The sequence below is a fragment of the Pleurodeles waltl genome, chromosome 5 (assembly GCF_031143425.1).
Source record: "Pleurodeles waltl isolate 20211129_DDA chromosome 5, aPleWal1.hap1.20221129, whole genome shotgun sequence".
In the NCBI taxonomy this organism is placed as follows: Eukaryota; Metazoa; Chordata; class Amphibia; order Caudata; family Salamandridae; genus Pleurodeles; species Pleurodeles waltl.
Genome location: NC_090444.1, coordinates 974,315,398 through 974,331,288, shown reverse-complemented (window position 1 = coordinate 974,331,288; position 15,891 = coordinate 974,315,398). Strand labels below are relative to the sequence as shown.

Here is a 15,891-nt window from a genome sequence, read left to right as displayed (position 1 = left end):
TGGAGTGTCCTACCCTCCTCACTCTTCGGGCCATGAGAATCTTATCATTGTGGAAACAATTGGATTTGAAATTGAAGTTCAACCAGTGACCAGCTTTTCTAATTAGGGAGTGGGTATCTTCTTGTTTGGAGCACTCCAGAGGAGGAACATTTGAGAGAACCAGAACGTACGGGTTGCAGGCAGGTGGTAAATGTAAAAAGTCTGCACGGTTAGTAAGTTTAGTAGGATCTTTGTCATGCGTTCTAGAGGAATAAACTTCCCTTATCGGCCCTGATGCAGGGTTGTCAGCGAAAGGTCCTTGACCAGAGACGGTTCGTGGATCAGGCAAAAAATTACTTACTCCTTGGGGTACCAAAGTAGGGGGAGGAGTAGACTGATGTGCTGGTTCGGGGCTATGAAGTGTTCCCGTGCATAAAGGACCTGGTTTTAAAAAACTAGATAAAAACCTGGTCACATCGTTACAAAAGCAATCGAGCTTCCTAGCGATCAAGGTGGAAATTTTTGCCTCAAGAGTTGCGCAAAAGGATTTGAGTGTCAAGTCAATAAAACTAGAAAGATCTTCAGGAGCATCCTTACTCGGAGGGCATTCGGGGAAGGAGACCAGGGTGATTGGGGGTTGGTCACTATGGGCCAGGGAGGTAGGTAGATTATTTTTGGAGCCCGGGGCCTTTTTTGTATTTTTGAGCTTTTTCCCGGCTCTCCTCTTCTTCAAAGGGGGAGAATCGGCCTGAGAGCAAGAGCTTTCAGGAGGAGGAATAGCTAAAAGGAGAGAAGAATTAATTTGGTCGGTAGTGGGGAGTATATCGGCGCCGAACTGGCTGGTATTCAGAGGCGAGATCAGTGATGAAGGACCAGTCCTTGGAAAAGTGGAAATATGGATGGTAGGTTCCAAGGGGGGGTGTTGAACAGTACTTTGGACAGCCCCAATCCTTTCTTCTACATGTTCAAGTTCGGATTCAATGGCCCCCATCACAGAAGATAAATAACTAGTAATGGAGGACTGAAGGGAGCTGGACCCGGCTTCCCCCTTCTGAACATTAGACTTTCTTTTCCCCATATTTGATAACAAACTCACACAGTATCTGAAACAGCACCCCGATGGAGATTCCACAGGCAGAAGAAGTAGACGTTAGGGGGGGGGGGCCCAGCCCGGCCTCTTCCGGTTGATGACGGGCGAAGGACGGGCCCGCCCTTGGCCCGGGCTCCGCCCGGGCGCCGCCCGCGCGCGTCCCGCGCAGCGGGAGCACGACAGAAATATAAAGGGCTCCTGCCCCTCGATTTCAAAATTAAAGAGCTCCTGCCCCTCCTTCACTCACAGCGCTTCCCGCGACGGCGGGAGCGCGACAGAAATATAAAGGGCTCCTGCCCCTCCTCCGCTCACGGCGCTTCCCGCGACGGCGGGAGCGCGATTTCAAAATTAAAGGGCTCCTGCCCCTCCTTCACTCACAGCGCTTCCCGCGACGGCGGGAGCGCGACAGAAATATAAAGGGCTCCTGCCCCTCCTCCGCTCACGCCGCTTCCTGCGACGGCGGGAGCGCGATTTCAAAATTAAAGGGCTCCTGCCCCTCCTTCACTCACAGCGCTTCCCGCGACGGCGGGAGCGCGACAGAAATATAAAGGGCTCCTGCCCCTCCTCCGCTCACGGCGCTTCCCGCGACGGCGGGAGCGCGATTTCAAAATTAAAGGGCTCCTGCCCCTCCTTCACTCACAGTGCTTTGTTTTGCTGAAAATCCAGATTGAGTTTTGCTTAGGTTATTCTTGGTTTTGTGGTTGGCAGACCACGTTCAGTTGGCCACAGTGCAGGCAGGGGCTACTGGGCCATAACCATGGTGGGAGGGGTAGTTGCCTCTAGTGTCCTAGGTTTCTGTGCTACTACGACTCTACAAGATGTGCCCCCACATGTCTGCACTTGACTCTCAGGGTAGCCAGGGCAAGCAGCCAAAGGCTTTTCATGGAGGCTGTTTGGGGGGTGGGGCAAAGATTCAGAAGGCAACAATGAAACAACAGACACAATAATTCCTGTACAGTGTGTGTCACAGCCAAATGTAGTACCACACCCCATAATGACGTTTCAGTAAAGGGTTTATTTGATCTAGTCTATGGAGTCTAGCTAAGTGTCCCGCCACCTCTAATGTGATGTTCCCTGTTCCTTTAGTGCCCCAGTATCTTTGGTATCTAGCAGGAATAACATGTCATAATTGGCAACAGACAGAGTGCATGTTCACTTAAACAATTACCAAATTAGGCAACCCTTGAGTCAGTTGTTTGATCTGGAGCAAAAAGTGTTCATACTAGCAATATTACTTCTCCAGCAGCAGACTTTTTTTTTTTTACAGCTCAAGATCCAGTCTTTTGACTACAGGCCCCGTTTTACCTGTTCACAGGGGATGCCAGTGATGCGCTTGTCTGGTTGGCGTTGGCAGCTTCTTCAGGAGCAACTCATATCCGTCGATACCACACTGCTGCTTGTTTGGTTTGCAGTTTTCGTCTTGCAGTTCACTACACTAAACACATGAGGAGACCAGGTAATCCTTCACATCTTGGTTGGGTCAGTTGCACTCCTGATGTTAGTTGGCTTCTGGGTACTCCACACTCTAGGGAAATGTCTGGGCTTCTCCTCGTGGATAGTCTCTTCTCCTGGAGGGTGAAGTGCTCTTCTTCTGCCTCTGATGAGGCAGGCACCTAGGTAGTAGAGAGGCCCATAACTTATACAGTGATCTGGGCAGACCTCAGCTTTGGGGTAGTGACTGTTTTGGGGATACCAGCTATGGTCTTGCAACAGCTCTTTGATTTCTCAAAGGGAGCACACCCTTCCTTGATCAATGAAGCAGCTTGGAACTGGAACCAAGTTACCTGGTTTATATCTCACATTCATACTCCTTTCCCAGACAGGGAATGTGGATCCAGCATTGAATGTCCTGGAATCAGTTTGTGGTGTTACCCTTTGAATGTTATGTTGTAGTTGTAGTGTAGATACAGCTTTTTTACAAGGTGATGGCTCTTGCAGCAATTAGTGATGAAGCTTGCTCCAAAAAGGAGCATCCAAAACATGGGCGCAATGAAGTGTGAAGGCTTTTCGCCTGGCTGTCATCAGCCTTTTTGATGTAGTAATTGGTGACAGATGCAAGAGCAGGCCCTTCCTAGAAACTTTCTCAACCTTCAGCAACAGATACTGCTGTCTATATCCACCAAATGGTAATGCTCAGGAAAAACTAATTGCCAATCCCTTGCTAAAATGTCCTCACAAAATTTCTAAGAGCATCCCTTTCTCAGTCCTCCCTCACTTTATTGCCCGGGTCATCGCACTGTAGCTATGGGAATACAGGAAATACACTTCTACGGTATGGGGAAGCTGTATCCCATCCTCAGTACTGTGCCATGCATCTTCGGGGGGCCACCAAAATGGATCCCACTCATTCCGGCATTCAGACTCCCACCACACAGGGAGTTTTGCTAACATACATGTACCACTTATCCATTAGGCATGCACACACTTGATACAGACACAGGATGTCTGCACAAGGGTCTTGGTGTTACATTTCAGCAGACCATTAAATGAGTGGGCCCCCTAGAAGAGAATACAGGTCTTTTTTAGGACTATTAATCTACAAAAATCAATAAGCTGCCACTGCCTCTTTATGTTAACAACACAATCCATGTGCAGTAGTCCTATGTCATTAAAGAGGGCATATTTGTTGCACCATTCCGTGTCACAGAATATTTTCTGGGATTTGGCTAAACCATGGACAGGGCTGGGCCTCCATGCACTTTGTGGATTATAGAGTAACCTAGGCCAACAAAAAGTCAATATATCAGTTTCACCTATAGTAGGGTCACTCAGAGTTGGTGTACATGCCCATGTACCATGCTGATGACATTCACGTCCCAACAGTGTGTCATAAGTTAAGTGGTTGCCACATTCTCAATGATTGTGCCAACAAAATGTAGTAGTACCTGCCTGAACTTGAAACGGTTTACTGAGACTATTTTCATTTATTTGAGTAATGGTATGACTTGTCCACATTTTAACACATTTGCAGAAATGACGTCCATTAGTGATGTGTTTGATCAGTAAGTGCATAGAGGAAATACTACCTTTGTTTCTCAATATTGCAGAGTTCTGGAACTTCACTGCAGTCAGAAGGTAAAATCTTTAACCAGGACGAACCTGGATGGTGTATCTGACCCCCAACCTCCACCATGGTCAGACTCAAATTGTGCCTTTTTCCTGGTCTACCACAACAACAGACTGTCATTGGCACTTTCTCCTTTTTGGCACTATTTCCTCTAAAACCGTTAAGAATTCCTATTCCCAGGTTCCCCTATTGGATTTTTGTCAATTTGGTGTAATTCTGTTTATTACATTTTGCTTTAGTTTTCTATTTTGGTTTGGGATTTTTATTATTTTGTATTTTGACTTTATTACTCTTTTGGTGCTGCATAAAAAAATTCTACTCTGTGCCATAGCTACCAGGGGGTTGAGCTCAGGTTAAGTTAGTGACTTTCAGGGTACATCCTGGCAAGGATTGTGATTGTTCCTTGAGATGATGATAATCCAATTTCTTACATGGGTTGCAAAAGGCACAAACCCAGAAGCTTAGGACACACAGAAGGGGAAATGCCCCAAACCAGTTCCAGGCATCTGACTCGGGGAGTGGTGTGAGGAGTACCCTCTCTTTGGTAAATAATGAGACTGGAGTCCAGTGAAAATATTTATGCCCCACTTTAATAGTACTCTACCAGACAATGGGCCTGAATCCCACTGTCAAAAGCCTGGGGATGGTTTGTGGCATTTCCTCCTCTTATTGTATTTCAACTCCGTGGGGCAGATGTAAACACTGCCTCTGGTGAGGCTCTTCTCAACAGCCAGTGATCAAGGGTGTCTCCAACTTAAGCATCTACAACTGTAGCAAAATCAAGTGTTTCAAGTGCAAAGCACTGCACCTGGCTTTCATTCGGCCTTTTCGTAGAAGCACTTGGTGGAACATAAAAGGAAAGACCTTTTCACTTGAAAAGAATCTGATTTCCCATCCACCCTGCCCTCTGCTCACCATTAACTCGTATGGCACTGCTCTGAGAGAAGTAATCTGCAATCTCTCCAGGTCATTGCTGCATTTCTAAATCCTCCCACAATTCCATGTCTGGGGATGTTCCCTCTAAGCAATGTCAGCAATCCACTTCCTTGTATGAGAAGGGTAAGCCGCAACCTCTGTCTTGTGCTTTGTTCTACGAGATACAGCCAAAAAATGGATCCTGCTGTCCTGGTCAAGCATATGCTCCTTTTTACCATGGAGCCCTGCAAACAGCACCACACACACATTAACACAAACATTCACTCTGTATGTCATCAAAGAATCTGGGCACTGCATTCAAACAGACCTTTAAACCGGTGTGGCCAATTGGCACCACACGCTCCCTAAACAAGAAAAAGACATGTTTATGATTACCAATTTGAAAACATGTTACACTAGCACAAACCCTTAATGTAAATGCCCCAGGACACAGAGAGTAATCTTGTGTTAGCTCGTAGATATGTTTGGTGTGTCCCTCCAGACCATATTACATTGCTCTGCATCTGACAACTTACAGGATCACCTAGGCCACAGCGTGCATGCATGTTGGTCATGCTCGTTAGGCCGGATGTCATGCAGCGGAGTTACCCAGAGCAGGAGTTGCACATTTGTGTTGCCATGCATTTCTTGTCCAACAACAATTTTTGTCACTCTCCCATACTTGCACTTGGTTAGTAGGTGAAAAACATCCACACCATGGCATGCATGTGGAGGGATGGGCACATGCACAGACTTGCTAGTGAGAAAATATGATGGTGCAACATGTGAAGGGAATGATTGCAGAAAGAATATCTTTCTGGTGAGATTGCGGTCAAGGAAGGAAAAATAACATCTCTGCACGTCCAAGTGTGAGAGGGGAGAATGAGATTAGTGCTACACTTGGGGTCCAGCAGAAAAGTTACATTTGACAAATGACACTTCTGTTTTGGGAACGATATACACTAGGAAAGAAGTGCCTTGGAAAGGGAAAGAGTAAGAACTTCAAATTTAGAATTGGCACATATTTGTTTTTTTTTCTTTGCCCCTCACATGTGGAGTCTGGAAAGTCTAGATTACATTGTGTTTATATAAACGTACATGGTCTTGTTCCCTCCCTCCTCCAAAACCTACAAATGATCTGTGGAACTTTGCAGGCAGTGGTTAGCCAAAGTAGCTCTTACTTTAGTTTGATGGTGCAATATTTTCAACATCTACCTAGTCCAAGCATTGACAGAGCCACTCATTCCCACCTGTGGCAATGGAGGTTATGCCTATCAGCTTTGCCAATGTTTTATGTCCCAATCGGACAACATCCAAAAATGCTTGGGCACATGCGGGGTCTATCTTGGAATATGTTTTTCTTAAAGCAAAAAAAAAAACAAAAAAAATCCTAGATGGCAATTGTTTGTGTATGCATGGGCAGCCATCTTGGAATACTGCGAAAGTCTTTTCAAGGTGACCGTCTCCACCAATACAGCAACAGATGGAGCGACAAGGTTGAGGGAAACAGGCAGATGCTTGTGTGAGCTAGGTTTTCAGTAAAGACAGTGGGAGGTGGGAATCAATGGGGTAGTGAAGAGATCAAAGGGAAAGGAAGTGTGCCTGCTGCAGTGAAATGCATGATGTCAGAAGTATAACACAGTGAGATTGAAATACTCCTTTAGTAGGGTAAACACAAGTAAAAGGAGAATAAGGCATTGATTTAGGAAGAAGGAACTGAGATAGACAAAAAGCCATAGATTCCTGAGCAGTGAGAAAGCCCACTTGTACCATCCTGTGGGTCCCCGTTTCCTGTATGTCAAAATTGCTGCCTGTAATGCTCAGTTGGAATGATGTAAAGCATTGTTGGTGTGTGGTCTTGAGTGGAATCTAGGAGATATGGGCAATTGGAGGGAAAATGGAGCCCAGACAGGACCTACCTGCTTTTACTATAACCTAAGGGCCAAACATGACAAAGAACTTATCTCCTACCAAAATTAAGACCCTGCCCTCCATCTACAACACTACTCGGAGTAATAGATATAGAGTTTGGAAAACAGTATTCAATCCGTCATGGTGGTGGAGAACATTACCTCTACCACCCTTGAGGACTAACATCTACCAGATGTACAGGTCATCACTGGCCCAACGGTGATCAGTGTACCTCAACAGGAGCCGCCATCAGTTTTGATGTCCGTCCACCAGGCTTTAACAAACGTTTTGTTTTTCAGAGTTGAAGTTTGTTGTTGAGAAACGGAAAACTAATGACCCCTACACACAGGGATTTTCTTTCCATGAGGTCATTATTTGTTTTTTCTCATCTCCCACCACCAGGTCTTTATTGCTGCTAAAAGAAAGTAAAAAAAGGAAATTGCACCATCCACCATAAATAGGGTGGGCAGTATAATGCCTCTCCTTCAACGACCTTGACGTAGTCTGTCCGTTAGAGAAAACATTCTGTCAACAGATCCAAAGGAACCTCTGCTGATGGAAAGCTCACAGTCAAAGTAGGGGTTGTCCAGGGGTTTTGTGTACAAGGTACTCTGTCACACTTGTGACAGACTAGTCTGTCCTACAAATGGAAATCTGGCCCAAGGTCTGGACTGGGTACAATAGTTCTGTTACCACCTGACATTTAAGCTTCCTGATGGCAAGACTTAAAGATGGGCTGTGTTGCAACCATTCTGGATTACCCACAGAGGCAAAGAAAACAGCCAGGCATGTAAAGGGATGACCCAGGCATGTAAAGGGAACACCCTGGTTCCAATAGAACTACTAATTTAACGTCATGAAGAGTTGATGGCTAAACCTGGTTACTAGGTCCTTGTCTCATTATACTCTATCGAAATCCTACATTTTCCCCCTCATCCTACTGGTTCTGCACCAACACCTCAGGGTTTGGAAGATGGCCCTGTTTTAACATGAGGCTGCCGCCCCCATCCCCTCTCCTGTTATCCACAGAAAAAATAAAGGGACAACAAAAGCCTTTGCTGCCCTGAGGAGAGTGCACCAAGCACAGAGTGCCTGAATAGCTGAGAGCTAATTTCTGTTCGCCCTTGAGTACTGTAAAGCAAGAATTTAAAATTTAAACGCTAGAAGATCTCGGTGCAAAGGAGTGATACCCAGTGTGAATCACCTGATCCTTAACACTTGCAAAATTATCTTACACTAACAGCTACAGCTTTGGTCTACTTAGCTATTCCTTGCCTTAACTTTGCATGGTTTGTCTTATACTCTTTGACCTTTGTCTGTACTTTGATTCTTCTACTGCCTTGCTTGAGGTGACAACATAAACTGAATGTTAATAATCAGGCCTTCAAAGATCTACCAGCCCTCTGGATATGGTGAATCAGATTTTATCAGAGCAAGCTATTGTTAGGGCCTACTCGTGCACAAGAGCTGTGCTGACAAAGAATAGGTGTTCTGTTCAGTCCGAAAGTGAATGCGCAATAAAGATGCCTTTAAATCTTGTTTTTATTTTGTCACATTTTCTATATGTTCAAAGACAGAGGTAAAATGTCAGGTTATGTCTTCTTACAAATTGCTTCTTATTTTATACTGGAGATTGCTGCTTCCGTTTCCTTCCCCGAGGGAAAAGTTTTGGGATTTTGTAAAGTGAACTATCTGACAGTCGTTGTGAAAGAAAAGGCTGTAGGTTGTCAATACTTTTTTGTAAACCTAACTTTTTAAATGGATTGTAAATGAACAGTAAAGATATTTCAAAGTATATCAGCAATTTGGAAAACATGTTTTTGTAATTCAGAGGTGTGATGGAAACAAACTTTTTAATAGTATCAAAACAAATCAGAACATCTTTCTTGGTGATGTGCAAATGATAAATATTTGCAGAAACCCGATTTCCAGACATTCTTTTGTACACCATTTATCAGTAAAACCTCATGTCAGTTGGATTTTCTGTGGCCATTTCAATGAACTTTCCTTTACAGTCAGCACATCATGCTTCAGTAATTTATTTATTAAAAGTGGGAATTTTTAAACATGAACTATAAAACCTTCCGTCCTGCTCAAGCCCTGATGACAATGCTGTCAGTGAACTAAGATGCCAGATAGGGGTCATGTGTAATCCTATATGTGGGCTTGATCTGTATTATACCTGGAGCAAGAGTGTAGTCTACTAAATTAAATAAAACAGGTTTGGACAACAGACATGCTGAGCTCACATATTTGATGATGAAGCAAAAGGTGTTTCAGTGAAGTAAAATTTTGCCTAGGATCACAGATCAGTTTATAGGTCAAGACCATTACAGCTAGGTTGAGCAAATTATTCAAGTCACTAGACGTGCAGGTCTGGTTAAATGTTTATGATTTTCCGAGGACTGATATATTTGTAATACAGAACAATTACCTGCGTGCCTTGGTTAAGAAACAGTATATACTACGCTAGCTGGAAACTTACCTTGGGGGTGCAAATAGGGATATCCTGGTTAATGAAGAACATTTGTTTAACAAAAACACAGAAAGAATTGTTGTTGCTCTCACATATGGCAATCTATAACTGTTAACAGCAATGGTATTTCATCAATGTTTAGGCATATCTATAGCTGGTAAAAATCAGTGCGTGCTTGGTAAAACACATGACCATATTAAACTACTCGTCATTTAGGTTGTGCTCTTTACAATTTTTTTCATTTTCCTACCTAGAGAATTTTGATGTGTAATAATTTTTTATAATAACTATTTTAACATGTTTTCAAACCAGAGCTAAAATGGCTTTCATGTGTGCTTCTTGACCAGGCTAAAGAAGCAATGGAACAGGGGGAGGTCCCTGTTGGGTGCCTTATGGTCTACAGAGAACAGATCGTGGGACAAGGAAGGAATGAGGTCAACGAAACAAAGAATGTAAGTAAGGAAAATTGAATTTTGGGAAATATTTGAGACTTACCTTTTTGCTAGTGTTTTCCTGGCTCAGCAACTATCATCAGTTCTTAGGCAGAATTCTAAGCCTTCGCATTAGAATTACCTTCAAGACTTTCTCATAAAGATAAAAAATTAACCCCCCTACAAGCTTCAAATCATTGATGCGTGCAACAGTTATATCTGGCACTGAGACCGGAAATATGATAATGTAAACTAAATCCTATTGCGGTAATTAATGCCTCTTAAAGCATCCTTCAGACAGCTCCCCTTCTAATCTCCAGAACAATATTTTACGTTTGTTTCACCAAAAAACCTACATTAGCTATCGTTAAATTCCCTAAAAAAATAAAATGTCCTGCATAGCATGCAAAGTATTTTATATCTATCCCCAATATCCAGCAGACAATTTGAAAGGGGGTACAAAGAATCTATCTCATCCTTAGTCGGGAACACCTTAGATTAATACTAGTCTGGTCCCCTCTGTCTGCAGTACGCCCCCCTGAATTTATCCACCTACATTTATGCATTCTCGACCTTTCCTATTGCCTGTAGAAAATAACCCAAGAATCATTTTTCTGCATTTGCCTGTGAAACTAATCTTTCCCTTGCTCTTAGCACACTTGAAGAAGAACAAACATAGTGGAAAAACGTAGTTTTCTCAGTCTCTCTCAATGAATTGTTTGCCTCTCAGTTGTCAGGTGGTTCCACTTGTAGTTTCCTCTGCAAGAGAGTGGTTTCATGTTCTGTGTTAATGTTAATTGTGCTTTGTGAATTTTTTTTCTCCTGGTTCCCGATAGACCAAACAAAATAGTTGTAGAAGATGCCTCAGATGCCGTCCCATGTGCCTGCTGAATCCATCTGTCACTTCCTTAGACCTTTTTGCCTTTAACATAGGCTGGCACTCCAAAACCATGCCCATTAGTCATCTTTAATCAAAAGAATGACATGCTTTACATTGTCTTTGCTAGATTGAAATTTGATTATGCAACCCCCCCTAGTTCTCTACTCTTGCCTTGAAAACTAGATTTTGTAAATTTAACTGTGGCTATGTAGGGAGTGCTGCTAATTAAATTTCCTCTTGGCACTAACAGCTTTTTTTTGTATTCTCTAGTTGATTTATTGGTAAGAATTGGCTCGCCAAGATTTTTAACCTGTTATCTTCAGATTCTCTCAAATTTCTGTAGTGGGTTCTGTACAGTGGGTGCCCATCACACTTATGATAGCACACTGGACAGATGCATTATTTAATACAAGTATGTCAGACATTTCTTAACAAGATTACATGAAGAAGCGAAACCCCAGCATGTTTCAAGATACAACCCTTATGTTTGGGTTGTAAGCTATGCTCCAATCTGTATTGAACGTAAATTCTCGATTTATCCATAAACCACTCACTTGTACTGCATAGTCCCCCTGATGAAGATTTATATATCCCGCCTGGTGAAGATTTATGAAGTGACAGCAGAAACCAATTAGTTTGTCCCTAAGATTGTAATTCATCTTGAGGGGGAACAGTGGTCTCAGTGGCATAGGTTAATCCTTATTTTTGTTAAGAATGTGCCACTGTGAGTTAATAATATGCCTTACCTTGTTACTCAAGTCAGATTGGCTAGTAACACAGACAATTCGATTACTCTCAGTCCCCTCTTTCTCCAGAAACCAGACTTCTCTGTTATATTAGTTTGCTCTTTTAAAGGCGTCTCGGACCAGACATTTAGGATGCATTTCCTCAATAGTTTTTTCTTTTAAGGTGTCAGCATTTGTGATGAAAGCTAGTACAGTTTCGTTGTAAACAGAGGCATTGTCAAATAAAGTATTCCCTGCTTCTGACTGCAGGGCGAAAACTTTGAAAATGTAGTCATGTATTACATGTATTTCTCAGCTGAGTGTACAGATCAACTTCCAATTTATTTTCTCTGTGTTGGACACAGATGTCCACAAACTCAACTCTAGCCCTACTGATGTTGGGAGTGAATATCAAATTATGGTCACTTAAATTAAACCACTGAATGAATTAGTTCAACTGTGATTTCTCCCAGTGTCATTTGAAGAAAATGTTGTCAATAAATATATAATCGCAGCCTGTGCTTTAATATTTTCAAAAAACGAGGCTACTTTGATATATAGGAACTTCTCTTCGAAAAGACCAAAGTAAATATTTACTACACTGGGAGTGCAAGATGCTTCCATGCTGGTCCCCTTCATCTGTGGAACAGTTTGTTGCATAAGCTACAACTTTGGCATAGTTCTACAAGGTTTGCATTTCCACCCACAGGTGACAAAAGTGAACTTAGTTTAATGTACCAATGTAGAATGTGAAAGACACGTTTTTGCAGCCCCACAGAGCCCTATCCAATACATTGTTGGAGTACAGTTATTGCTTTTGCATTACTAACAATCACTGTGGAGATTAGGGACACTGAGGCAACAGAAACAAACCAATTTTGTTGTTCACAATATCAGACACTGCACTAGGAAGAGTAGACACTTCTAAATAAAAGCATTTATTATGAAAGGCATGACTTGTTTTTCAGTACGTCTAGAACACCTCATTAAAACAGGAAAGGGCATGTTGTAAGCAACAAGAATAAAATGATTTTTTTTTTACATGTTTAGAATGTCATCTAAAACATAATGCGCTAAAACCTACTTCTATGTGCTATACTTGGAGAGAGCATGAAAAACAGAGCAATCTGCAGTCTAGAGTTTCTTATGGAGAAGAGAGTCACTGCATACATTGTTGACAGCAAGGGCTGTTGTTATCAGTATTCCCTTGGAAGGGCAAAAACCAGCTGCAGTAGCAGCCTTCATCCCAGACTTGGCTTTATCAGCACTGAGCACGATGTAGCATTTTTGAAGTGTGCCGGCTATAGGTGAGACTGCCTTCTGGCAGAACTCATGCGATAAACTGTGTGAAGGACCTCTCCTCTTAAGTGGTCAAATGGCAGTCTCTCTATATATATATAGTACATTTTATCAGAGATTGGAAGTTCTGACATAAGAGGATGTCGGTTCAGACTACACTGTTTTGACTGAATATCTGTACTTGTTCTTATTTGATCTTGACATGGTGACAAGTAGGCACTTGTCCCAGACTGATGTTGCATCATGTTTTATATCTGTGTCATCAGTTAAATGACCTGACGCTTTCACAGTTCTTAGAAAGATAAGGTCAGACAATATCCGTGTCAGTGGCAGACATGACATTGATTCTGTATAGATTGAGAAAGATGGTAAAGCCCATGATCTAAAATGATGATTGGCCTACTTAAAATGGAGTCCTATGAGTCGGACCTTGGATGCTTTACATCAAGTTCACTATCAAGTTCAAAGTAATTTTCCTCAAGTACTATCTCCAAATGCTGGATGACAAATTCATTGAGTCTATGATTTGCCTAGACTTGCTAATACGTTCTTAAAAGCATTTACCATTTTCCATATTTAAAACATTTACCGGCAACACATCAAAACTTTGCAGCAAAGATGAACACCTGGAGCAGGCAAGAATTACAATGTACCTGAGATGTGTCATGAGGCCACCCTGGAGGTGAGGGGGGTGTCTTTGTTGCCACCACAACAACGACACGTAATACAGTAGCACAAATCCTGAAAGGTCCCACACAGGCACCAACACCCCACCTCACTAACTTTGGCACAGTTCCCAGAGTTGCAGGTTCAACTCTACGCATGCACGCATTCATGGCTCAGGGTGCATCCGGAGATACCACTTGAGAATGTCTACGGGAACCACAGAGGTCCTTCGTCACTGCATCCAGGCATTCTACCATTGCTCGCCAAAGCTCTGAGTCCCGCTCCACGTTCTAATTCGTTCGCTCCTCAGCGGACCCTCCTCTGCAATTGACCACTCATTCAGATCCAACAACCATATCCGCCACGGTAGGGGGACGGCAGCTATCCAGTGTATTGCTCTGCGCCTCCTAGCCAATACTAGGCCCAGTAGGGCAAACCAGTGTCCCATTTCTTTCCCCTCCCCTCGGAGTGGCAAAAGTCTGAGCAGGCAGTGGCATTCCGTTCTGTTCAGCTTAGCTTCTCTGACCCCTCCCTAGTGACCATAGCACTCCAGTCCAGTAGTCCTTTAGTCGTGTACATCCCCAGGTTATGTGCAAGAAATCAGCCGGGTACCCTGCGCACCTAGGTTAGGGGGCCAGTCAACCAGGAATATCCAGCTTAGTCTCTGCAGCACGTTCTGTTGTCAGTACGTTCTTAATTGCCTCTGCAATATATTAGTTTATAGGGCCTCAATACCCATTGTGATCAGCAATTCATCTTTCTCATTGAATAACATTCCTTCTACCTTAGAAATCATGTGTCCCATGTCCTTCACATATGAACTGAAGGAGGTAACTAAAGGCTCTAGAAAAGCATCAACATATGTTGAAAGCGGTTCAGTAGACCGCTGTGCCTATCTAGGCTCCACATTTCTGCATCTATTGTAGCCACTATTGACCCTTCTATTGTTCTGCCTTAACTGTCCTTAATCTAGGGTTGCTCATTTGCATTCTTTCATTTTTAAAATGGTTTCTTTACTGTTCACCATAGTTACACAGAAGCCCCCAGGTATTTACCAAACCTGGTAAGTACAATCCCCGGATGAGGTATTTACCACTTTCAGTAAATGCGTCTTATTCAGACTTCAAATTTGAAAATTTGGCATAACGTGCAGAATTTTGTGTCTATCACACCAAAAGCACAAGTCCTGGTGCCAGCCATTTTACCCTTGGTAAAGTTAGGCTGGTTTACCCTGGGAAAAAATTGTGGGGGTGTTGCACCTGGTATTATTGGGTGCAATAAACTCCTCATTGTCTGGAATTCTAATTCCTGACCAAGCTGAGGGTTGTATAAGGAGTGGACTTACAAGGACAATTTGTTATCATAGTCATAGTGTTGGCTGTAACACCTTCACTTTAGCATTGCACGCTAAGTTTATTCTACTAGAATGCACTCAGGTGGAAGGGTAATGGCTTCTAAGGTGGATTTGGTTGATGGTAGATTGGAAGATATTTTGAGGATTTTGGACTGATCAACAGTGTGTACCCCAAAAGATCTTTACTTCGAAACAATTGTGAATGTTTGTCCTGCCCAGCAGAAACATTCCAAACATATCACATTTTGACATTTGCGCCCCTTCCTTGATGAGAAAAAGTGGTCACCTCCATGCTAGCCATTACATTATTCACCTCCCTGGGTCTCAAGTTATCAGGCATGCCAGGGGCTGGTTTGTTTCCCCGGCTGCCAGCTGACACCAGACACAAGTGTTTTAATCATCCCAAAAAATCAAGCACTGGGAAAACAAATAGTTCTAAAGAGTTAGCTAACAGCGTTTTGGCTTTGTCAAAGTTGTTTTCTTTTTTTTAGGCTTTTGCAAAACTATGTTGGGGAGGCTGCCAGGCCTTCATCTAACTAGATTGGCTGAAACCAACATTTTCGTGTGTGTAGATGTGCTCCTTGTGAAAGGAAAGAATGTCATAATTCACTAAGTTAGATATTAGCTGAAGCCAGCTGATCCTCTGCCCCCTGGTGTATGCTGTAGTGGTGGAAGGAAAATGTTGATGGCACAACAACACACCAGTGGATGAAAGTTTAGTAAGTGACAGATGTAAGTTTAGTATAATCAAAATGGATTTACTAATGCCAATGACTAGTCCTGTTTCTGTGCTTGACATTTCCATGAGAAAGGTCCACATATACATGTGGGGTACTATTTTAATCAGGAGTATGTGAGCACACAGTGGTAGGGCATTTACTGTTGTCTATTGATGTCTGTATATTTTTGGCTTCAAATTGTAAGTCAATCCTCACAAAAAGCACATATGTGTGGTACAAATTCCCCCTAACCCTAAACACAAATTAATTCGATTTTTCATTATCAAGCGATGCATGGTCAGTACACAATAAAAAGGGATTTTTCTGGGTGTAGCTATTGTGGGTTTTTAAACAATCTAAAACAATATATGTGTCTGTA

General features: G+C 42.8%; 1 protein-coding gene across 4 annotated transcripts in view; it reads left to right on the top strand.

Moving 5' to 3' along the window:
• The window catches only part of ADAT2 (adenosine deaminase tRNA specific 2), a 109,671-nt gene that overhangs the window by 25,287 nt on the left and 68,493 nt on the right, over positions 1-15,891 (top strand). For 2 of the 4 annotated variants that reach the window (XM_069235120.1, XM_069235119.1), the window contains exons 3-4: positions 2,337-2,525; positions 9,786-9,890. In XM_069235120.1, coding sequence (XP_069091221.1) covers positions 9,798-9,890 — 93 coding nt within the window. In that variant the 5' untranslated portion in view covers positions 2,337-2,525; positions 9,786-9,797. Of the gene's footprint in view, positions 1-2,336; positions 2,526-9,785; positions 9,891-15,891 lie in introns of those variants that run through there. The other 2 variants (XM_069235118.1, XM_069235117.1) reach the window with 1 other exon arrangement.